Genomic DNA, 25,496 nt, shown 5'->3' on the forward strand with positions numbered 1-25,496 from the left:
TTGAGGAAAAAAAAGCTTCTCAAGCTTTCCTCCCTCCTTTCAATTGTTTTACTGCAACAATCTATAAGAACAACATAACAACAATCTATATGAATTAACACATGGTCATAATTTCTAACACAAGAGCGCTCATTCTCACTCTCACCCTTACTCTCTCTTTCTCCCTCTGAAGAACTGAAAGATAGCAGGCAGGGGTGAGCTTATTTCTCATTTTAGAATAAGAAACTACGGAGTCAAGCTGTGTGTAACTGTCAGAGCTCCAGGCCTTACCATAAAGATCTCATCATACATCAGCACCACTTTTTCCTTCAGTGGTTTTTTGGAGGCTGAAGATTTCCGGAGCAAACCCCCTCGTTTTTCCACCTGTGCCATGGTTAGAGAATCTGTGAAAAGAAAGCCACAGTCAATGCTATAAATGCTCTCCAAGATACTGGATAGTCTGTTGAAGAGCTCTCAATGGGAAATATTTTAGGAAGAAGAAAAAATGATAAACAATCATGTAATAGATCTTGTGCATCTGTCCAACACCCAATCCCCTGAGCAGGTAACTTCAAGGCTTAAATCATTACTTGGCCTACAGCAAAACACATTTTACATCTTTAAAACATGCCAGTGGACAAGGCTTACAACAGATCCAAAACCAAGAAGGAAAGTGTAACTAGCTCCATCTATAATAGATTTGGCCATATATTTGAGGTTGATGGAAGGAATGCTGCAAAGTACACACTGCCCACAGACTGATGGTGAAGTTAAATTTCAAGTATTGATTGAGCTTAGGACCATTAAGGCAGGAAGTGTGCTGCAGACTGATGTGCTCCATTGATTTCCCCAAAGTAAGTAGGTCCTCATCACTGCAAAGTACTTGGCCTTCACTGCCTCATAAATCACACTGCAGTTGACTGTCTTCAGAAATTCCTCTGGAAAGAGACTCAGGGCAGAAAATAGAAGTTATGAGGACAAAAATTAAATCTGATTTCAAAATAACTGAATATAACAATATACTTCTTTCAAATCTATATATATTTTAACACTATTGCAGATCAAATCTCAGTGTATTTTTCAATTCTATATAAAAGCAATTCCAGGGGCACCTGAGTGGCTCAGCAGTTGAACGTCGTCCATCTTTGGCTCAGGGCGTGATCCTGGAGTCCCAGGATTGAGTCCCACATCAGGCTCCCTGCATGGAGCCTGCTTCTCCCTCTGCCTGTGTCTCTCCCTCTGTGTGTGTGTGTTTCTTATGAATAAATAAAATAAAATCTTTTTTAAAATAATAAAATAAAAATATAAGCAATTCTATGAATCATGCCCAAATTTCCCATCTTGTTTCAAGGAATTTCAATTTTTTACAAGTGAGAACTTGAAATCCCAGAGGTCTCCACTGTGGATTTACACATTTTCCCTCACTTCCCAGATTCTTTCTACTGTTGACAAAATTCCTGTCTCTCTCTTAAATTATAGGCTCTAGTTGTGAAACTTAATTTCACCCAATGGCAAGTATGGGCTGTAACAGAAAGCCTGATTTTACTTCCAGGCAAATCTAAAGTATCAGAATAAAATTAATTTTGTTCAGGCAGCCCTGGTGGCACAGGGGTTTAGCGCCGCCTGCAGCCCAGGGTGTGATCCTGGGGACCCCGGATCAAGTCCCACATCAGGCTCCTTGCATGGAGCCTGCTTCTCCCTCTGCCTGTGTCTCTGCCTCTCTCTCTCTCTCTTTCTGTGTGTGTGTCTCTCATGAATAAAATATAAAATCATGAAAAAATAAAAAATAAAATGTTTTCAAAATTTTTGAAATAAAATTTTTTCAAAATTTTTGAAATAAAACTTTTTCAAAATTTTTGAAAAAAAATTTTGTTCAATGACTTGAAAAATATGTGCTATTTTTCAGATCAAAATCAAAAATTTAAAAAAAAAAAAAAAACAAAATCAAAAATTTGAGGAAGAGATGCATCTGGTGGCATAAAAGATTATATCTTGGGACACCTGGGTGGCTCAGTTGCTTAAGCATCTGCCTTCAGCTCCAGTTATGATTCCAGGGTCCTGGGATCGAGCCCCACATAGAGCCCCCTGCTCGGCAGGAACTTGCTTCTCCCTCTCCTCCCACTCCTGCTCTCTTCCGCTATCTCTCTCTCTCTTTCTCTCTCTGAAATCTTAAAAAAATCTTATGTATATATATATATATATATGTATATATATATACATATATATGTATATATATATATACACATATATACACATATACATATATATATGTGTGTGTGTGTGTGTGTATCTCAGACATTGTCTTTCTCTAATATATATAGCCAAAAAGGAGATTTACCCTTTGAGCACAAAAACCACAAAGCACAGAAAATTTCTCCAACTAGATATGAAGCATCTTTTAGCACAGGGACTACATTTTTTTTTCATCTTATCTTTTTTCTGTAAGCACTTGCTCAGGGTATATTATGCTCAGTGTATGCTCATCACTGACTGATTCCGAAATATGGGGGGAAAGTCCTACATATGACCTAAAATTTTATTAAGACCTATCTCTAGGGCAGCCCGGTGGCTCAGCGGTTTAGCGCTGCCTTTGGGCCAGGGCCTGATCCTGGAGACCCGGGATGGGGTCCCACGTCGGGCTCCCTGCATGGAGCCTGCTTCTCCCTCTCTCTGCCTCTCTCTCTGTGTCTCTCATGAATAAATAAATAAAATCTTAAAAAAAAAAAAGACCTATCTCTATCAAGGCCTCACTAAGCTCTCAAAATCCATTATGGTCCAGAGAAAACTGAAGGAAAAAATACCAACCAAAAAAAGAGAGAGAGAAAAAGAAGATGCTTTTGGGCAATTTATACCATATTGATCATGACTTTGCCTTAAAGCATGAAATACAGCCTCCGTTCAAAACATTCCTGTGTCTTTTAAATAGGTTGTCAAGAGGAAGATGTCCTTATGGGGGGGGGGGGAATAAATTGGAAATCAACAGGATCCCATTAAAATAAGTCAAAAGCAATGCAATTCTAAGCTTAGTGGATATAGATTTTTCATGTGTTCAGCTTCAACCAGTTTATTAGTGAGGATAGCAGGAACCACGAGTTCCTGGATGTGAAAAGCACCTGTTTACAAACAGGCCCCTCTGAGGATTTATAATTGGGTTACAGCTAATCAATGTCCACCCCAAATCTAATAAACTCGCTTTCCCTATTTCAGAATCAATACTTTCTAATAAGCAAAAGGGAATAGGAGAGGAGGGAAAAACAATTCCAATCCAAAGTACCAAGTTCCCTAAGAAGTTAAATTATTTTCATCACTCTCCCTCCATTTGGAGCAGGGGGAAATTCAGCCCAGAGCATCATCTCATTACTCTCTGTCATCATCAGAGGCAATTGGAATTTACCACTCAAGCTTGTCTGAAATGTGACTGGAAACTAACAACATAGAGTCTCCTCTTCCTGCCAGCACTTCTACCCATGGAACACAGGAAAGACATTCTGAGGATGGTGGACTGAGAGACATGTAGAACCCCTATGAAAGTCTTTTGCGGGATTTCGGAAATTAAGCCTCTGCTCTTAAATTTGAAAGTAAAATATCTGACTGGTAGAGCACATCAGTAATGGGAGTGTAATTTGTATCCTCCCAGTGTTTTTCTCCTCTTTCACAACTGTTCTCTTTGTAGAAAACCAGTAGCACCTGAGGAGCAGCAAGGCATAATGGAACAACCAACCAGCAGAACTGAGACTAGAATACAGGTGTCCTGACCACCTACATGACACTAAGTCACTGTGCTTCCTAGTTTCCTTACACGTAAAACAAGGGGACTGGACTAGACATTTCACTGAATGATTCTCTCAGCATCACTAAAATACCATAGACACATAAGAAACACCTAAATGTTGTAAAGCCCTGTTTAGGCACTACGGGGTTACAAAGAGGAAACTACAGACCTGATCCTCTAGGAGCTCACAGTCTATGGGCAGAGATAGACACATGATAACCCCAAAGCACAAGGCAAATCATGAGAGAGAAAATAAACGTACAAAGAAAATGCTATGGTACCATGAAGAAGGGAAAGAAGCATTCTATGACTACACTATGACCTCTGTTGATCTGGGATTTTCAATCCTCCCACCGAAAAAGCAAACTACAGCAAAGCCACAGTAATCCCACAGAAATGTCATTTTAGGCTTTAACACAGTTTCTCAGAAATAAGATACAATAGGCAAAGTATAAAAGAGAATCAGGCAACATATCAATCCTAATTTCACCTACCATCAAACTTAGAAATGGTTTCAAATTCCCCCAACCCAATGGTAAATCAATGAAGTCTTTTATTCCTAAACTCAGAGTCTGCTGGTCCCATGACCCACAGCACAACCTTTCTCTGAAAAAGACTCAAGTCATACAACTTTTTAAGAATTATATCTTTAGGCAATCCAGCCACAAACATCTTAAATACACATCACTTCACATCCCTTCAGGATAAAATGACCAAATATCAAGGTTTTTTGTTTTGTTTTGTTTTTTGTTTTTTGTTTTTGAGATTTTTATTTACTTACTGGAGAGAGAATCAGAGACAGAAACAAAGAGAACAAGAGAGAGTATGCACTCACGCAAGAGAAGGGAGGATGGGAGGCAGAAGCAGGCTGCCTGATGGAGAGCCTGATGTGGGGTTTAATCCCAGGACCCAGGGTAGACTATGACCCTGAGCCAAAGGCAGATGCTTAACTGACTGAGCCACCCAGGAGTCCCAAGATTTTTTTTTTTTTTTTTTAGGTTCGAGAGTGTTTTAATGGGGAGCGCTCCCAGGAGAGGTTCCGTGACTCGGAGAGGTGGCCCGAGTCAGGGAAGTCACACCGGGCGCCCCAAGATTTTAAAACCTAAAGCTAAACTCCTCCAATGTCTAACGTGCAAGAAATGCTAGTGATACTTAGCTATTCATTTATTGTTTTCTTGAACACAATACATGCCAACTCTAGCATCAGAAAAATTAACAGAAATTCATTCTAATTTCCAGAGAGTTACCATAGTTCATCTATCAGAAGTCTTGGTATTGTATCTATATGAGATGATAGATGTTAACAAAACCTATTGAGGTAACCAATTCACAATATATATAAATAAAATCATCATGCTGTACACCTTATACACTGATGTATGTCAATTATTTTTCAATAAAACTGGAAAAAAATCTAAAAACAAAATATCTTGGGTTTTGGTCCCAATTCTCATATACACATACTACATATAACCTTTAGTTTCCTTTCCTTCCTTGGGCTTCAATGTGCCAATCTGTAAAAAGAAGCAGTGGCAAGGATATGCAGAAAAGGGAACCTCTGTGCACTGTTGGGAATGGAAATTGGTACAGCCACTACAGAAAACAATATAGAGGTTCCTCAAAATATTAAAAATAAAACTATGATATGATCTAGCAGTCCCACTTCTATGTATATATCCAAAGGAAATGAAATCACTGTCTTGAAGAGTTATCTGCATCCTCATGTCCACTGCAGCATTATTCTCAATAGCCAAGATTTGGAAACAACCTAAGAGTCCGTCAATGGATGAATAAAATGTGGTGTACATGTACAATGGAATATTATTCAGCCACACACAAAAAAAAAAATTCTGCCATTTGCAACAACATGAATATGCCTCTGTGAAGTGATGGATGAATGTGTTAACTAACCTCATCATAGTAATCATTTCATGTGTATCAAATCATCACACTGTATACCTTAAAATTATATACCAATGTTATATATCAATTATAATCTCCATAATATATCAATTATATCTCAATAAACCAGGGAATACAAAAGCCATGGAATAGCTCTCTGCAGGCTTCTAAATTTAATGGCCTATAGCTCTAGGTTCATGCTGGTAATGGACTGTAAGCAAGTATCACCCTCTCTCCACTGTCGAGGGAGACTCCAAAATACCTAAAGGTAGATGCTGAGGTAAACATCCTAAAACATTTTACCCAGTACATAAAAGAAAAAGGAGAAGAAAAGAAAAAAGAAAAGTAGAAAGACAGAAAGAAAATGAATAAAAACAAATATGCCCATCATCTAGAAAGAAAAAATATGCACAGATCAGGCATTCATCCACTCCACAGACATTCACTGAGCCCCCTTTAGGTACTAAGCACTAGGGATACACCAGTGAACAAGACAGACAAGATTTCTGCTTTCACTGAGTTTTCACTCTAGAAGGGGGAAAGACAACAAACAAGTTGAGACAGTGATAAGTATCTCAAAGACAAACTATCTAGAAGGCCTACATTAGACCAGAGATTAAAGTAGGCCTCTATGACAAATGATACATGGGCAAATCAGAGTACAGAAAGGAAAGAGCCATGTGAAAGTCTCAGGAAAAGTTTCAGATAGAATGGCAAATGCAAAGGCTCCAAGATTTGAACATACTTGGCATGTTGAAGAAACAGAAATGCCAGGTGCCTCGTTTATAGTATAAACATTCCCTTTTTTTTTTTTAATTTTTTTTTTTTTTTTTATTCATGATAGTCACACACAGAGATCGAGAGAGAGAGAGGCAGAGACACAGGCAGAGGGAGAAGCAGGCTCCATGCACCGGGAGCCCGACGTGGGATTCGATCCTAGGTCTCCAGGATCACGCCCTGGGCCAAAGGCAGGCGCCAAACCGCTGCGCCACCCAGGGATCCCAACATTCCCCTTTTGAAATGTCCTTGTAAGGTTTTTTTGAAGTGAGCATTTTGTGTTTGTGTTTTTTTCATACATAGAGTATTCAAATGTCCATTGGCAGAATGGGAAGATTATAATATATTCATATAATAGAGTACTACCCAGAACTTGTTTTTATAGTCAGAAATTTAAAAGAACAAATTATTGAAACAATATTGATAAATTCCATGATGTTGAATAAAAACCTCTAAAAGAAAAAAGTAAAAACAGATGATTCTAATCATATGAAGTTCAAAGACAGCAAAATTAATCTATGGTGACAGGTTGGAATAATGGTTACCTTGGTGGGGAGGTGAGTGAGAAGGAGCACAAGGAAGCCTTCTAAGGTGCTGGAAACGTGTTCTACCTTGACTGGAGTGGAGATCACACAAATGTTTACATGTGTAAAAAAATTAATCAAGTTGTACACTTTACATTATGTAATGTATCCCCCAATTAAAAAAAAAACAGTTTTTTTTTCTAATACATAAATGAAAATTAACAGTACTGAGGCAAAACACTAGAACAGAGGCTAGCAGGAACCCTAACTTGCACACTCAGGACATCAATCAAAAATAATCAAAAATAACAACTAGGGGTACCTGAGTAGCTCAGTCAGTTAAGCGTCTGACCCTCCCTTTAGGCTCAGGTCATGATCTCGGGGTTGTGGGATAGAGCCCCTGTGGGCTCAGGCTCAGCACTGAGCCTGGAGTCTGCTTCTCCCTCTCCCACTCCCTCTTCTTCTGCACCCCCCCCCAACTTGCGCATGCATGCACCCTCCCTTTCTCTCTCTCAAATAAATAAAATCTTAAAAAAAAAAAAAAGTTAAAATTGCTTAGCACTTACTGTGCACCAGGCACTGTTCTAAGCACTTCATATACATTAATTGGTTTTATCCTCACAGACCTATGATCCAGGAACCTTACAATAAGAAAACTAAAGTATAAAGTGGTTTTAAAAAAAATTGCCAGTATAAGAGTAGGGACTCAAACCCAGCCAGCCACATGTTAGAGTCCCTGATCTTTTCTTGAAGAAGTTTATTTTTTATTTTATTTTTTAGAGAGAGAGAGAGCAAGTGAGCAGGAAGGGGCAGAGGGAGGAGAGAAGGAATCCCAAGCAGGCTCCACACTCAGCACCGATATAGAGCTCCATCTCACAACCCTGAGATCATGACCTGAACTGAAATCAAGAGTAAAACGCTTAATGAACTGAGCCACCCTGGTGCCCCTAAAATCCCTGTTCTTAACCACTATGCTAAACTATCTCTCAAAAGGCAGAGGAGTCCACAGAAGTGGTGTGACCTACACATAAACAAAGCTGAGGCTCTGCAGACAAACTGCGACAAGGTTCCAGGTGAGTGAGGAAGAAGAGTATATACTCACTGACCTTAATGAACAAACTTTGGAGTGTCCAGATATCTTGAGTTTCAACACTTTCATTTGCCAGTGGGTAGAGGTACCACTGTAAATAGTAAAAGATACATGGGGAATCCCTGGGTGGCTCAGCGGTTTAGCACCTTTCAGCCCAGGGCATGATCCTGGAGACCTGGATCGAGTCCCACGTCAGTCTCCCTGCATAGAGCCTGCTTCTCCCTCTGCCTGTATCTCTTCCTCTCTTTCTCTCTGTGTCTCTCATGAATAAATAAAATCTTAAAAAAAAAAGATACATATGCATGTCTGATACATGCATATGGATATAAATATTGATAACAGTAAAGTGAAAAAGAGATATATAAATGAATGAAATGGTAGAAAACTTGAAAGAAAACACTGGAGAGGAATCGGTCTAGTAAGGTTGATAGATGTATCCAATATGGTAATCATAAAAAAAAAAAAAACAGATGAAACACTGATATCCACTACGAGATTTGTTTTTGTTTTTTTAAGATTTTATTTATTCATGAGGGACACAGAAAGAGAGCAGAGACATAGGCAGAGGGAGAAGCAAGCTCCTTGCAGGGAGCCCAATGTGGGACTCGATCCCTGAACTGGGATCACGACCTGAGCCAAAGGCAGACGCACAAATGCTAAGCCACCCAGGCATCCCTCCACTACAAGATTTGATTGATAATATTTTAATTGAGCTTAGTCAGTGCTCTGAGGATAAAATCCACCAAAATTTAATAATGAATGGAAAGATACACGAAGCTAAGCTAGAAAGATGAAATGGAGAGCAAGTCAAGTATAAATCCATACAGCCCTGAGTTTAGGACAGATTATGCTTTCCCATCACAGAACTGCAATCAATTGTTCCAAAATCTCCTGAGGCACCTCCTGAAAATACAGGTCCCTAAGCTCCCTTCCCCCATTATTGAAACAGACTTTTCAAGATAAGGACTAGGGATTTAGATTTGTTTTTAATTTTTTTGAGGAAAGTTGACATTAGGGGTCTAGATTTTTAATAATCACCCCAGGTCAGTTGTTCTCCACTGTGGCAATTTTGCCATCCAGGGAACATCAACCAGAGACATTTTGGGCCATCACAATTGAGAAAGGAGATACTACTGGCATCTACTAGGTAGAGGCCAAGGATGCTGCTCAACATCTTACAATGCATGGGACAGTTCTACAACAAAGAATGATCTGGCCCAATATATCAAAAGTACTGAGACTGAAAAACTCTGCCCCAAGTCATTCTGATGCTCACTGAAGTTTGAGAACTCATCAAAGCCTTAAACTCATCAAACGTTTTCTGAAACGAGCATCTGGACATCACACAATTTTTAGAGGATGAGTAAAACTTCTGTCACCTCTAGAAAGGACCTTGGGGGGATCCCTGGGTGGTTCAGCGGTTTGGCGCCTGCCTTTGGCCCAGGGTACGATCCTGGAGTCCCAGGATCGAGTCCCGTGTCGGGCTCCCGGCATGGAGCCTGCTTCTCCCTCCTCCTGTGTCTCTGCCTCTCTCTCTCTCTCTCTCTCTATGTCTATCATAAATAAATGAATAAATAAATCTGAAAAAAGAAAGAAAGAAAGAAAGAAAGAAAGAAAGAAAGAAAGAAAGAAAGAAAGAAAGAAAGAAAGAAAGAAAGAAAGAAAGAAAGAAGAAAGAAGGAAGGAAGGAAGGACGAACGGACCTTGGGACAACCCTCACCACTCCCGGCTCATTCTCCCTATATTAATTCACCAATGGCATCCCTTTCTTTAGGATCCTAGCCCCAGTTTGTCCATCCGTGAAAGATCACTACAAGACACATAGTATAGTAATCCACAATACTTAATACTATACTATACTATAGTAATCCGCAATGCCTAAAGAAGGAGATGAAAATCCTATCTGCCCAGAAGTTGTGGCTGAGTCAAGTAACACCACTGTCTGATCACTGGCCATTCACCCAATATACAAGAGGAAATAATATGTTTATAAACCCAGAAATATAGTCTCTTCCCCTGGCTCTCCTATAAGTCCCCTAGTTCCTCTAGAAGCCAGAGGGTAGGGATCCCTGGGTGGCGCAGCGGTTTGGCGCCTGCTTTTGGCCCAGGGCGCAATCCTGGAGACCCGGGATCGAATCCCGCATCGGGCTCCCGGTGCATGGAGCCTGCTTCTCCCTCTGCCTGTGTCTCTGCCTCTCTCTCTCTCTCTCTCTGTGTGTGACTATCATAAATAAATAAAAATTTAAAAAAAAAATTAGAAGCCAGAGGGTAGGGGTGTCCTAATCCTTGGCAGAAGTTATCTTCTCCCTAAGTTCTTCTGCATTATGGAGGTAAATAATAGCACTATAAGCATTTACGAGAATGCAGGGTATTTCTACTTCCAAACTCTAACCCTTAACTCTCAAACTAGTTCCTAACATGCCTCTTCTTTTTTTCAAAAAAACAAAGATTTTATTTATTTATTCATGAGAGACAGAGAGAAGGGAAAAGATATAGGCAGAGGGAGAGGCAGGCTCCCTGTAGGGAGCCTGATGTGGGGATCACGACCTGACCTGAAGGCAGATGCCCAACTACTGATGCCTCTTCCTTTCTCAAGGCCTGAAGATTTGATTTAGTTCACTGCTGGATTCACATACTACTATTTCACACGGTTCCTTGACACAGCTTCTCTCATAGTATAGGTTCCCTCAATTCCACCCCACAGGGATCCCTGGGTGGCTCAGTGGCTTAGAGCCTGCCTTCAGCCCAGGGTGTGATCCTAGAGTAACGGGATCGAATCCCGCATCAGGCTCCCTGCACAGAGCCAGCTTCTCCCTCTGCCTGTGTCTCTGCCTCTCTCTCTCTCTCTCTCTCTCTCTCTCTCTCTCTCTGTGTCTCTCATGAATAAATAAATAAAATCTTTAAAAAACAAAAAAAAATTCTACCCCACAGACTGGCTCTAAAACAAGCATATGATGTCTTTCCATTTTAATGGATTTTTAGAGCAAGGCACTCCAAGTCTCTCATATTTCCAAAATGAGAACAGAATGAGGCATGCACTCATGAAGCCACCTCTTTGAATTCCCTTTATGGACAGGCCACCATCCCCTTATGCTATCACTTTTCTTTTTTTTAAGTTCTGGAGATGGAATTCATCATTCATTCTTCCAAGCACAACCTCCCAATCGAGGTGATACAAAGTAACTCTACTGAATACATACTCACTATATACTTGGCACTGTTCTAAGTGCTTTAAATATACCATATTTAATCCTTACAACAACCAGATAAAGTAGGTACTATTGCTGTAACTTTACAATGAGGATTTCACTTTATCCAAAGTAAAACAGCCATTCTGGTAGCCCTTCTCCCTAAAAGAATATCCCATTAGTGCAAAAAATCAGGGGCATTGACTAAAAATACTAAAAATCCAGATTCAAAAAAAAAAAAAAAAAAAAAGCAGATTCTTTTAAAATTCCATGTTAACTCCAAACTGATATCCATAATATCAACATTCCCACTTTACCCAAGAAAAGTCAGTCAACTTGGGACACTGACAAGCACCAACTCTTTTTAACTACTAGGACAGAGACAGCCTGATTCAGTGGGTACATGAGACACTATGGAGCAGCATTGACATCTTGCGTGTCCTGTGGACTAGGCTCACCTCAGCATGGCTATTTAGCCTATACTTGAAAGTGAAAATAATTCAGGGACTTACGGACTAATCAGTAATTGGCAAAACCAGGAACTTCCCAATCCTTACTCTAGGATAGTATCAGCCATTGTCTGCATCTACTAGGGATGAAGTAGTTTCACAGAAGAGAATTTAAGCTAGTCCCAACAATCTACTGAGTCTGCCTATTTGCACAAACTAATAATACAGATGAAGAGGTTTAAATAAACATGACTACCTCAGGTTCCCTTATTTTATACAAGAAGGAATGCACTTGCACCTTCATAAGGAGAAACCAACTCCAAATTGACAGGATTTCAGGCAACTTTGATTGAAAATCACATTTTTCTGACATCTCCCAAAATGAGAATTCATTGTAAGAGCCTCTTCTCAATGAGCAGGAGCCTCCTGTAAATTAATACTGTCTATCTCCTGTTCTAGCCCTGAACTTCCTCAAGCAGCACAACGTCACTCCTATTTTCTTCATTTCCTTTCCTGTTGAACCATACAAGCCTCATGAATACCACCTAAGTATAAAATGAAAATTCTAAGACAGAATCCCATAATCCTCTTAAAGAAAGCCCAAAGGTAACTGCAACCTTACAAAGTAAATGGATTTCCTGTTGGCTTAATGACTAACATTTATCAGACTTTATAATAGCACAGCCACAGTATAAGACAAAAAGCAGACCCCAGATTACTAAAGTATGGTCCCTGCCTTGAGAAGCTCACTGTTACATGGAAGAAGTGCACATTCTGATTCTTCCTTGTAAGCAAACAAAAAAAACGTTATCTTTCCCAGGATTTTCTCATATTTGTCTCATTCAGAGCTATTGCCAAGTTATTAAGCTCACCAGGCCTCCTTACTTACAGCTGCCTACTAACATCTCCATGTCCATATGCCACAAGTATAAGGGGTTATCTCCCTTATACCTCTTTCCATAGTCACCCCAACCCTTAAAAAAATCTGCTCTACTTTTTCTAATCCATAACCTGGTCAGTGAAATTCCTATTCATGGGATCCCTGGGTGGCGCAGCGGTTTGGCGCCCGCCTTTGGCCCAGGGCGCGATCCTGGAGACCCGGGATCGAATCCCACGTCGGGCTCCCGGTGCATGGAGCCTGCTTCTCCCTCTGCCTGTGTCTCTGCCTCATTCTCTCTCTCTCTCTCTCTGTGTGTGACTATCATAAATAAATTAAAAAAATTAAAAAAAAAAAAAAAAAAAAAGAAATTCCTATTCACCCAATTTCTTAAATTAGAAACCTTAGCTTACTCTCTCTCCCTAAGTCACTAAGTCATGTTGCATCTCACAAATAGTTCTAAAATCAATTCCCTTCTTCATTCCCACTGCCACACTTTATTCAAACTCTCACTCAACTGCAACAACTCTAATTAGTCTCATTGCCTCATTTCTCATTACTTTAATCCACTCTTCTGTCACTCCCTAACAGAAAAAACTGCAATGGCTCCCTACTTTCTTTTCAGTCTTACCTCCTGGCAATTTCCCCACCACACATCCTGTTTGGAACAAATTTTTGACACTTAAACATCATGCTATTTTTTCTCTCTTCACACTTCTTTTTTAAGATTTTTTTTTTAAAGATTCTATCTATTTATTCATGAGAGACAGAGAGAGAGAGAGAGAGAGAGAGGCAGAGGGAGAAGCAGACTCCACACAGGGAGCCCTACATGGGACTCGATCCCGGGACTCCAGGATCACACCCTGGATTAAAGGCGGCGCTAAACCGCTGAGCCACCTGGGCTGCCCTTTTTTAAAGATTTTATTTATTTATTTGAGAGAGAGAGAGAAAGCATATGAGTGGGGATGAGGGGCAGTGGGAGAGGGACCAGCAAACTCCCTGCTTAAGTAGAGAGCCCAATGCAGGCAATCCCAGGACCCTAAGATTATGACCTGAGCCAAAGGCAGATGCTTAACCATTTGAGCCACCAAGGCTCCCCCTCTTCACACTTTCACCATTTCTTTGTGCGTGCTTTGCTCAACTGGAATGCCTTGCCTTATTTGTACAGGCTCCTACTTATCCTTCAAAACCCAACTCAAGTATCTCCTCCCTGCAAATACACCGCTGACTCTCCCACACAAGGACAGTATTCCCTTTGCATTGTATAAATTCCTTTATGTGGATATGTAACACACAGCACTACAATCTTCATATGAATGTTTCTCTCATGTCCTTGAGGAAAGATACTCCTATTTCTAACCTTAGTGCCAGTTACATAGCACATGCTCAATAAATATATGTTGAATAAACAGTTCACCTTCATATATCCTGGACCAATTTGTAATTTAGCTGTATTCCCCAGATTTTATGGAATTTTGAACTTAACTCTATGTGAAATTCCACTTTCATAAATGTTTTGAGTTTTCAAGAGTTTTTAAAATTATATTATACAAATGCTAAACAAATGAATGAATTATAATGCCTAAACATACAACGAAAAAAGGCTTAAGGCTCTTACAGGCTTAAGGCTTAGGGGAGTCTTAAAGGCTCCCCTATTCACTAAAAAAAGAATGGAAGTTCCCCTTTACAATCCTAAAAAGAAGGATACACCTTTCTCTAGATTGATCTGCTATCCCAAAAGCTTTCACATGGGAAGTACTGAGCACACAAATCCAACTGAACACACACCCAAAATAATGCCAATTCACTTGTGCTAAGGACAGGGGCCCAAACCACAGTTGCCCTGGTTTACAAAGTCACTGAGAATTGCAAAGAAACCGTTCTCACTAAGGCTCAAAACTTTCTCTGGGGAGAAAGAACTGGGGAGGGTCTGATGTTCCAGAAACATTTTTCGAGTCTGGCCCAAGTTCCTGCTTCCCCAGTCTCCAGAGGCAGCATTCCACGGCCTCTGATAACTCTCCTTCCCCAGGAAACCAGCTTTTTCTTCTATTTCTTCCCCACACCTGCTTGGAACAGGTTCGTTTCCCAGGCTCGCTCCAAGTAAGCCAGAGAAAACACGGCAGCTTCACTGATTCTGTGTGTAGGGTGGGCTGAAGCCCATTGGCCAGAGACTGAAAAGAGGGACAGGTTGAGGGCCCTTCCAGGACAACTGAAGACTTCAATAGACGGGCCTGCCTCTAACCCTTCTCAGAGGTCCTGCCCAAAGCTCTCATCCCAGGGCCAGGCTGGACTGGGCTCAAGGCCTCCCAGGGGCGGCGACAACCTGAAGGGGAGAGGCTCAGGAGGCTGAGGGATCGGGATTAGTCCCATGCCAGGGTCAAAGGTCAGCATCTCGGCTGCCAAGAGGGCCCAGCAAGGAGCAGGAAGGCCGCGACAGGCACCGGAAGGACCCAGGGATCAGCCGCTGTGGGAGCAAAACGCTTCTCGCTCCGCTCCACCGCCCGGGCCCAGCTTCCCAGCCGCACTCAGCCTCAGCCCGCCTCAGCAGCTGTCCTCCCTCCCTCTCTCCCCGTCACCACCGTCGTCCCCAAGGCGAGCGTAGGCCCCGCCCCCAGGGCCGCCTCGGGGCCAAGGCCTAGGCCGGCGGGAGCTGCAGGAGTTGGCCAGGTTCGGGGACCGGCCCGGGCCGGCGCCGCTTACCGAGCCCCGGGCTCCTCCTCCACAACCCGCGCCGCTCCCGGGCCCGCTCGCTCCCGTCGCCACCGACGCCGCCGCTCCACCAAGCTCACGGACCCGCTCCCGACCTCCCCGACCCTTCCCCGTCCCACGGTGCCCTGCCGGGTCCTAGAGCCCGCTGCGTAATAGGTACGTCCACACCCGTTTCCTGAGGCTGGCTCAGACCGAGGTTCCCAGCAAGCATCACAAGGACTACAACTCCCGAAATGCACCGCGAGAAAGAAATTAGCAAAAATATTGACTGCGGGTCTACTGGAGGCAAGTTGCAATAGCAGTTTTTTTAAATATAGGCGAAGTTTACATATAAACATTTTACATACAACGGACTCTGAACGGGGCAATTCCATTTCTAAGAATAAAAATGTATTGGTCAGGGACGCCTGGGTGGCTCAGCGGTTGAGCGTCTGCCTTCCGCTGGGGGGTGTGATCCTAGGGTCCAGGGATAGAGTCCCACATCGGGCTCCCTGTGAGGAGCTTGCTTCTCCTCTGCCTGTGTCTCTGCCTCTCTCTTTGTCTCTCATGAATAAGTAAAATCTTAAAAAAAAGAAAATGTATATGTTCCATGGGGCACCTGGGTGGCTTGGTGGGTTAAGCATGAAACTCTTGACCTTAGCTCAGGGGTTGATACTGTCTTGAGTTCAGGCTCGCATTGGGCTCCAGGTTGGGTGATAAGCCTATTTTAAAATTAAAAGGGGAAAAAAATTATGTTCCAGGATGTTTATTGCAACTTTGTAAATGAAAAATAGGAAACAAATCCATTTGGCAGCCTGGGTGGCTCAGCGGTTTAGCGCCGCCTTCAGCCCAGGACCTGATCCTAGAGACCCAGGATGGAGATTCACCTCAGGCTCCCTGCGTGAAGCCTGCTTCTCCCTCTGCCTGTGTCTCTGCCTCTCTCTCTCTCTCTGTATCTCATGAATAAATAAATAAAATCTTAAAAAGAAAAAAGATAAGGAAACAAATCCATTCAACAAATATGTATTGTGTGCCTACTATGTGTAAAGCACCATGTGTTAACTGGACATGGTAATCTCTGAGTCTCCGTTTTCTCTATGCAAAATGGAAGATTAAAAAGGATAGGCTGGGCAGTGTGTGTGTGCGTGCCCTTGGATTCTACATACCCGCGTGTGTATATGAATAAATAAAGCCTTTCAATCCTTTATCTTTTTTAATATTTTACTTTTTAAATTTTTTTAAAATTTACTTGAGAGAGAGAGCACGAGAAGAGGGAAGGGAAGAGGGAGAAGAAAAGGGAGAAGCAGACTCCCCACTGAGCAGGGAGCCCCATGAGGGGCTCCATCCCAGGACCCCAGGATCATGACCTGAGCCGAAGGCAGATGCTTAACTGACTGAGCCACCCAGGTGCCCCTAAAGATTTTATTTTTAAGTAATCTCTACAACCAATATGGGACTTAAACCTACAACCCTGCAATCAAGAGCCACATGCTCCACCAACTGAGCCAGCCAGGTGCCCTAAGTCATTCGATCTCTATGATGACTTTATAAAGCAAATTCTTCATAGGTGAGAAAAAAATTAGATAGCTTGCCAAAGTTTCCAGAGTTAGTAAAAGGTGAAGAAGAATTTGAACACAGATCTATCAGGAAATTGATCTTAAAGACCCAGAAGCCGAGGCTGTCTTTTTGGGAGATTTTTATTTTTTCTTGTCTATTTACACAGTAGTGTAAGATGTGGTTAGTGGTAAAAAGGTGTATACCTTAATAGAATATTAGAAAGAGTGAGAAGAAGCAAAAGGAAAGTATCTTGAGGTAAACCTCAAGAGTTCCTGAACACCAGTTAGAAATATCCTATCCAGGGATGCCTGAGTGGCTGAGCAGTTGAGCATCTGCCTTTGGCTCAGGGCATGATCCTGGGGTTCTGGGATCAAGCCCGCATCGGGCTCTCTGCATGGAGCCTGCTTCTCCCTCTTACTATGTCTCTGCCTCTCTCTTTCTGTGTCTCTCATGAATAAATAAATAAAATATTTTTTAAAAAGAAAGAAAGAAATATACTGTCCAGCTGAACAAACCCCTTTCCATACCTGATTTACTTTTAACACCTGTTTGTTTGTTGATCACCTACTGAATACCCAATTCTGAGAGTAGTAAAAGTAATTATTATTAATACAACACTGAGACTATGTTATAATAAAGTGGTATATAGATACACAATTAACTGTTTTAAATATCAGACAGTGAGTTATCAAGGTCAGGCTTAGGAAACCTCACGTTGTAAATGCTCTGAAAATTCAGAGAAAGGGAAATTCCATGTCAATCTCTGAAGGCTTCCTGGGAGAAGGTGAAGATGGAGCCAAGTCTTAGAGGAGAGGGTATAAGGGCAAAGCAACATAATACACTGTCCATGCCCATGTCCAGGAGGTAAATTAAATATGGATTCAGACAAAAGTTAAGTTTAGAAGGCCATACACTGAATACGTAAGAGCATGCCTCTCTGAAACACTGTGGGAATAAATCCTAAAACTGCCGCCTACTTGCTGTATAACTTTGGACAATTACTTGAGCTCTTTAAAGATGCCTAGCTGGCTCAGTTGGAAGAGCATATGACTCTTGGTCTTGGGTCATGAGTTCAAGCCACACATTGGGTGTAGAGATTACTAAAAATAAATAAACTTAAATTAATAAACCTTAGTTTTCTATCTGAGCAATGGGGATAATAAAAAGCCTATGTCATATTTGTTTGGCTATTCAGCTCTGAACCCTTCCTTTCCTATTCTGGGGGTCTCTTCCTTTGGGTAATCTTGGTGGAAAACTAGGCCCTGAGCAACTAAGGCAAATGAGTTCATGTAACCTGGGCTTGGCCACTAGGTGCAACCTCCAAGAGCTTTGACTCTTAGTCAAAAGATACAAAGACGGGGGCGCCTGGGTGGTGCAGTCAGTTGAGGATCCAACTCTTGGTTTCAGCTCAAGTCATGATCTCATGGTTGTGGTATTGAGCTCCGAGTCTAGCCCAAAGTCAGCCTCCACGCTCAGTGTGGAGTCTGCTTGGGATTCTCTCTCCCTCTCTCTGCCCCTCTCGCTCATTCTCTGTCTCTGTTTCTCTCTCTCTCTCTAAAATGGATAAATAAATATTTTTTTTAAAGATGCAAAGATGAAGAGATGGTCAGGATTCATTCATAACAGATGTATCCTAGCCAAATGGTTCCTGCTGAAAAACAATTATGTTTCCTATTTCTTGGTCTGCAAAGAGTGTCTTGCTTCCTGCTCATTTTCCAAGACTGCCCCTCCTGCCTCCTACAGGTTTTGTGAGCCCCTTATGTTCTAATAAGTTTCACTTGTCTTTAAGATAGCCTATTTCTGTAACTATTCTGTAACTCTTAGCCAAAAGATTCCTAAGGGATATCACACACATAGACATGTGCTCACTGGGGCTTACTCATTCCTTCACCAAACATCTATTCTTCAAGTCTTTCTTTGTGCCAGGCTCTAATCTAAAAGTGAGAATACAAAGATGAAAGAAATCCTTTGACAACTATGAACAGCTGGAGAAGGAGCAAATTTGGGCAGGAAGGTGATGTTTAGGACATGTTGAGATTGAAATATCTGTGAGACATTCAGCCAGAAATGTTTAGTACACATGTGGGTACACTTTCCTGGAGCTCAGCAGAAATATCTAAGCTGTAGATAAATATTTTGAACCATTGGCTGAGTGGTAATGGTTCAAACCATGAGAAGGGAATGGCCTAGGAAGAGGAAGGAAGGAAGGAAGGAAGGAAGGAAGGAAGGAAGGAAGGAAGGAAGGAAGGAAGGAAGGGAAGGGAGGGGAGAGGGAGGGAAGTGAGGAGGAAAGGAAGGAATGAGGTAGGCATTAAGTATTAGATAAGTAATTAAGATTCCTAAGTACTTCAGCCTTGGCTCCTTCCTTCCTTCCTCTCCCTTCCTTTTTCTTCTTCTCTTTCTTCTTCTTGTCCCATTTATGCCTCCCCCTCATGGATGGCTCAGTTGGTTAAACCTCCGACTCTTGGTTTCAGCGATTGAACACCGTGTCAGGCTCTGCACTCAGCACAGAGTCTACTTGAAACTCTGTCTCCCTCTCCCTCTGCTTCTCCCACCCGTGCTGTGTATCTCTCTAAAATAAATAAATCTTTAAAAAAAAAAAAAAAGGAAAGAGCCCATTATAGAATTTAAATACCAACATTTATTGATGAACCAAATACTATCTAAAAAAGAGGAAAATGACAGGAGAAAGATGCCCTGGAAATCACAGGAGGGACTTTCAACCAGGAGGTCGTCAAACTTCTCAGAGAGAAAGGGAAACAAAAATATCCTTGAAGACCTCAGGAAAATCTACCTCAGGTAAATTGTGATTTAGTAGTAGTAGTAATAGAAGGAGAGAAAGTGGAGGCAAGCAAATGCTAGAGGATCTTTGCAAGAAATTTGATTAAAGGCAGGAGGAGATGAAGCTACAGTGGTAGAGGTGGTAGAGAGATGAGGGTGAGAGTGACTAGACAGGCTAGATAGAGTGTTTCTATGCTGAAAGGAAGAGGGCAGAGTGAGGCTAATGAAGTGGAAATGGATGCAAATTCTGACTGAAGCTGTTGGGAGAAGGAGGGAGAAGCGGGGCTCACAACGAGAAACTGGGTTTGGAGGGAGGAGGAATACCACATCACTTGAGGAAGTCAGGGGTAGAAATCCCTGCATATCATTTTGTAGATGTTGCTAGAGAAATTACACACACTCAGTGTTTTAATTTTGTTTTTTAGCAAATGCTTAGTTTTGGTGATGAGTTGTTGATATAGTAAAGTGATACGGTGCAAGGACTCTGGACTGAGATTGCCTGTGGCTGAAATCCCACCTCTAGGGCAGCCCAGATGATTCAGTGGTTTAGCTCCACCTTCAGCCCAGGGTGTAATCCTGAAGACTCGGGATCCAGTCCCACATCGGGCTCCCTGCATGGAGCCTGCTTCTCCCTCAGCCTGTGTCTCTGCCTCTCTCTGTCTCTCATGAATAAATAAAATCTTAAAAAAAAAAAAAATCCCACCTTACTTCTACCTGCTGAATAGCTGTATGATCCTGGTCAAATTCACTTAATCTCTCTGTGCTTCATTTTCCATATCTGTGCAAAGGGTGTTGTTGTCTGGCGGGGATGGGGATTTACACAGTAAGTGCCACGGAAGTATTAACTGTTATTATTTTCCACTAGATTGTCAATCCCATGAAGCTGAAGTTTTTCTCTTTTGTTCAGGGCTGTCTACTTAGCCGGGCATTTAGTAGGTGCTCAATAAAAATTTCACGACAAACTGCCAGAAGTTGGAGTGAGCGAGGCGTGGAGGGAAGGAAAGCCTTGGGAGTTGTGACACTTTCAGTTCAGGGCTCAGCCAGGGAGCTTCCCGAGTAAGGCTCTGCGCTTCCTGGGGCTGGGGCGGATGGGCCTACACCCCGACCGCAGGAGCGTGGGTCGGGCTTGCAAGGACTGACGTGCGGAGACGCCCGGTGCTCAGGAGGCTCCTCCCGCGCGAGGCTGGCGTGGCCCCTCCCCCGGAGGGCGGGGTCGCGCCGGCGGGGCGTGAGCTGGGCGGAGCCCTCTGCAGGGCTTGAGGGGCGGGGCCGAGCCGACTCTCCGGCCTGGCGTCGGCTCACCTCATCGACGCGGGACGGAAGTCTGTGCGCGGCTCGGTCTCCCCGCGGGAACCCCCGACCCAGCGCCGAGCCTCACCCCAGGGGGCGGCCGGGCTCCGGCGTGCTCCCGCGCGGGCGCTACTATGAAGCGTATGGGCACCCTGCGCCTGCTTTCGGACCTCAGCCACTTTAGCGGCGCGGCCCGGCTCCGGGAGCTGCTGGCCGGGGACCCGGCCGTTCGAGTCCGCTGCAGCCCAGACGGCCGCCACCTGCTGCTCCTGCGCCCCCCGGGGGCGCCGAGCCCGCAGCTGCTGGTCGCGGTGCGTGGCCCGGGCGCGGAGCTGGAGCGTGCCTGGCCAGCTGGCCACCCCTCACCGCTAGACGCCTTCTTCCTGCCGTGGCCGACGCGCCCGGCGCTGGTCCTGGTGTGGGAGAGTGGCCTAGCCGAGGTGTGGGGCGCGGGAGTGGGGCCTGGCTGGCGGCTGCTGCGGAGCACCGAGCTGTGTCCCGGCGGTGGAGCCCGCGTGGTGGCCGTGGCGGCGCCTGGAGGCCGCCTGGTGTGGTGCGAGGAGCGTCAGGCGGGCGCAGAGGGCTGGCTGGGGCCGCCTGCTGCTTTCAGCCACTGCGTGTGCGTCCGAACCCTGGAGCCCAGCGGGGAGGCCGGCACCAACCTGGGCCGCACACACATCCTGCTGCACCACTGCCCCTCTTTCGGGCTGCTGGCCTCCCGCAAGGACCTCTTCCTCGTGCCCACTGCCGCTACCTGGCCTGGCGTGGGTCACATTCTGCTCATCTGGAGGCCAGGCAAGGGCAAGTTGATGGTGGCTGCCCCATGTCTTGGCCTCTCTCACAGTAAGAGCCTGCATCCAGGACAAGGGGACACATGGGACTTCCGGGCACTGCTCCGAGGCCTTCCTGGGTTGCTGTCCCCCATGAAGCCATTGACTGTACATACCTGGGCCCCAACTCCCCAGGGCCTGCTGTTGCTTGACTTCAAGGGCACTGTGAGCCTAGTGCAGTCCCATGGTGGTACTCGGGCTGTGGGCACACTGCAGGAGGCACCTGTCGGCCTGGCAGGGTCTGCAGCACTGGGAACATTTCATGGTACTCTGGCCTGTGTGCTGGGCTCCACGTTGGAACTGCTTGACATGGGCAGCGGGCAGCTGCTGGAGAGAAAGGTCCTAAGTACAGACCGAGTCCATTTACTGGCACCCCCAGTCCCTGGCATGGAGGATGAAGAAGAGCTGGAGACCCGAGGGGGTCTTCGTTTGCTTTCAGCTTTGGGTCTGTTTCGAGTAGGCTGGGAAGCCCCACAGGGCCTTGAGGTGCCTTCAGCTGAAGACCTGGTGTTTGAGGAGGCCTGTGAGTACTACCAGCGACGCAGCCTGCGGGGTGCTCAGCTCACCCCAGAGGAACTGAGACACAACAGCACATTCCGGGCACCTCAGGCCCTGGCCTCCATTCTCCAGGGACATGTGTCCCCATCTACACTATTGACCACACTGAGGGCTGAGCTTCGAGATTACCGGGCCTTAGATCAGCTCAAAGCCCACCTGGTGGCTGGGGACGATGAGGAAGCTGGCTGGACTGAGCTGGCCGAGCTCGAAGTGGCACGCCTACTAAGGACTGAATTGGTAGGAGACCAGCTGGCCCAGCTCAACACTGTTTTCCAAGCTCTTCCTACAGCAGCCTGGGGTGCCATCCTCAGGGCCCTGCAGCTCCAGCCAGATGGGAAAGGCAGGCTGAAGTCCCATGCGCCTCCTGATGTGTGGAAGAAGGTACTAGGAGGTACTTCAGCTGGAAAGGAACCTCCCAATGGGATACTGCCCCTCTTTGAACTTCTGTGCCAATGCCTCTGCCGGCTGGAGCCAGGATGGCTGCCACCCTTTGTGGAGCTGGCACAACAGCAGGGTGGTCCGGGCTGGGGGTCAGGGGGCCCGGGGCTGCCCCTGTATCGACGAGCCCTGGCAGTACTAGGTGAGGAGGGGACCAGGCCTGAGGCACTGGAGCTGGAGCTGCTCTTGGGCAGTGGGCGGCCCAAAGCTGTGCTCCAAGCTGTGGGGCAGCTGGTGCAAAAGGAGCAGTGGGAGCGGGCTCTAGAGGCAGGCCTGGCCCTCAGCCCCTCCAGCCCCCTGCTTCGAAGCGAGATCTTCAAACTGCTGTTGGCTGAATTTGCCCGGCATCGCCGACTTGATGCTTACCTCCCCCTCCTTTGCCGCCTGTGCCCACCAGACCTAGCTCCAGCTGAGCTCCTGCTTCTGCTACGGACACACCTCCCAGATGAGTCAGAGCCGCCTACCCCATTCCCTGAGCCTGGAACCGAGCCCCCTCTCACTGTGGGCTTGCTCAAAGCCCTGCTGGAGCGGACTGGAGCTCAAGGACGGTCCTCTGGCCCAGTTCTAAGCCTATATGAGGACATCCTATGGGACCCAGGCACTCCACCTCCCACCCCACCTCGAGGACCTGTGACTACCCTCCAGGCCTCAGACCACCCAGGCTTAGAGGCCTGGGCATCACCTGGGCTTCTGTGTGACTGACACAGGCTAAAAATCATTTCTAGGATGCAGCAATCAGGGAAGGTGCCTACAAGTTGGCAGGGACTAGGGTGGGACCTGTGTGCAATACTCCTATCTTCTGGAGCAATTTTTAAATATATATGGTAAATATTATAATAAATAATATTGGTTTTTGTCCTCAAGTTTTTGTGCTGGCACAGAGCTTCTAAACCCTTGGAATTTCCTGAGTGATGGGAGTGTCTTTTGTTATTCATAAGGAGCTTCTTTAGATTATATCTGCATTTATGCTAATAAGGTAGCTTAAGGTAGGAACACCCACCCTAAGGATAGGACTGGTCACCTGAAAGACCAAGTGATAGAAAGTTGGAACTTTCAGCCCCATCCCCAAAATCCTGGAAGGGGAGTGGGCCTAGAGCTTGAACTCTATAGAAACTTCTAGGGATGCCTGGGTTGGCTCAGCAATTAAGCAAGCCTGCCTTTCGCTCATCTCGTGATTCTGGAGTATTGGGATCTAGTCCCGCTTCGGGCTTCCTGCATGGAGCCTGCTTCTTTTTTTTTTTTTTTTTTTCTTTTTTTAAAGATTTTACTTATTCATAAGAGACACAGAGAGAAGCAGAGACAGGCAGAGGGAGAAGCAGGCTCCATGCCCCGGGAGCCCGACGTGGGATTCGATCCCCGGTCTCCAGGATCGCGCCCTGGGCCAAAGGCAGGCACTAAACCGCTGCGCCACCCAGGGATCCCATGCCTGCTTCTCCCTCTGCCTGTATCTCTGCCTCTCTCTGTGTCTCTTTTTGTTTGTTTGTTTTGTTTTGTTTTGTTTTGTTTTGTTTTGTTTATGATAGAGAGAGAGAGAGGCAGAGACACAGGAGGAGGGAGAAGCAGGCTCCATGCCGGGAGCCCAACACAGGACTCCAGGATCACGCCCTGGGCCAAAGGCAGGCGCCAAACCGCCGAGCCACCCAGGAATCCCCTCTTTCTGTGTCTCTTGTGAATAAATAAATAAAAGCCTTTTTAAAAAATATTCATTCATTCATTCAAGACAGAGAGAAGCAGGCTTCTTGCAGGGAGCCTGACATGGGACTCAATACCCAGATCTGGGATCACACCCTGAGCCAAAGGGCCATCCAGGCATCGCTATAAAAATCTTGAAAAAAAAACGGGATCCCTGGGTGGCGCAGCGGTTTGGCGCCTGCCTTTGGCCCAGGGCGCGATCCTGGAGACCCGGGATCAAATCCCACATCGGGCTCCCGGTGCATGGAGCCTGCTTCTCCCTCTGCCTGTGTCTCTGCCTCTCTCTCTCTCTCTGTAACTATCATAAATAAATAAAAATTAAAAAATAAAAAAATAAAAAAATAATCTTGAAAAAAAAGAAAAAAAGAAAAAGAAACTCCTAAATGAGGAAGTTTGGTGAGCACATTAAGGCGCTGAGAGAGTGACACATTCAGAGAGGCCAGCACGCATAATCTGCCTTGCCCTATGTATCTCTTCCATCTGGCTATTCCTGAGTTGTATCCTTTGCAATGAACTTGTTAACGTAATTAAAGTATTTCCCCAAATTCCATGAGCCATTCTACCAAGTTGTCAAATGAATTTACAGCATGGGAATTCCCAATTTCTAGCCAGTTGGTCAGAGAAGTGCAGTGACTTGCAGCTAACATTCGAAGTGGGGTCAGTCTTGTGGGACTGGTACCTTTGCCTGTGGCTTCTGAGCTAACTCCAGATAGTGTCAGAATTGACACCAACTGGTGTCCATAGAGAATTGGTTGTGGGTATTAGAAAACATTCTAGAAATACATACACAGTTGTGTGTTTTTGAACGACCAAGGGTCTCAGAGGGTTGTGGGTAGTGGAGGGAGTAGTTGAATCTGAATTTAAAAGTTTAGAAAGATTACTTGAGGGCACCTGGGTGGCTCAGTGGTTGAGCTTCTGCCTTTGGCTCAGAGTGTGATCCCAGGATTCTAGGATTGAGTCTCACATCAGGCTCCCCACCTGCTTCTCCCTCTGCCTAAGTCTCTGCCTCTCTCTGTCTCTCATGAATAAATAAATAAAATCTTAAGAAAAGGGATCCCTGGGTGGCGCAGCGGTTTGGCGCCTGCCTTTGGCCCAGGGCGCGAT

The 25,496-nt window shown here is 44.8% G+C and overlaps 2 protein-coding genes across 5 annotated transcripts in view; one reads left to right on the top strand and one right to left on the bottom strand.

The window, feature by feature from the left end:
• Positions 1 to 15,426, bottom strand: part of ARMH3 (armadillo like helical domain containing 3) — a 181,315-nt gene extending 165,889 nt beyond the window's left edge. The window contains exons 1-3 of one of the 4 annotated variants that reach the window (XM_038578587.1): positions 15,259 to 15,426; positions 6,976 to 7,046; positions 271 to 383 (exon numbers count right to left, since the gene is read on the bottom strand). In XM_038578587.1, coding sequence (XP_038434515.1) covers positions 271 to 372 — 102 coding nt within the window. In that variant the 5' untranslated portion in view covers positions 373 to 383; positions 6,976 to 7,046; positions 15,259 to 15,426. Of the gene's footprint in view, positions 1 to 270; positions 384 to 6,975; positions 7,047 to 15,258 lie in introns of those variants that run through there. The other 3 variants (XM_038578586.1, XM_038578588.1, XM_038578585.1) reach the window with 3 other exon arrangements.
• Positions 15,427 to 20,855: 5,429 nt separating this feature from the next.
• Positions 20,856 to 23,600, top strand: HPS6 (HPS6 biogenesis of lysosomal organelles complex 2 subunit 3). Its single transcript, XM_038577956.1, has one exon. It carries the CDS (start codon positions 21,009 to 21,011, stop codon positions 23,400 to 23,402), a length of 2,394 nt encoding a protein of 797 aa, XP_038433884.1. The 5' UTR covers positions 20,856 to 21,008; the 3' UTR covers positions 23,403 to 23,600.
• Positions 23,601 to 25,496: the final 1,896 nt, after the last annotated feature.

Source organism: Canis lupus, chromosome 28, assembly GCF_011100685.1.
Source record: "Canis lupus familiaris isolate Mischka breed German Shepherd chromosome 28, alternate assembly UU_Cfam_GSD_1.0, whole genome shotgun sequence".
Classification (NCBI taxonomy): Eukaryota; Metazoa; Chordata; class Mammalia; order Carnivora; family Canidae; genus Canis; species Canis lupus.

Coding starts and splice junctions, on each gene's coding strand:
- HPS6 (XM_038577956.1), top strand. CDS start 21,009: ATGAAGCGTATGGGCACCCTGCGCCTGCTTTCGGACCTCAGCCACTTT.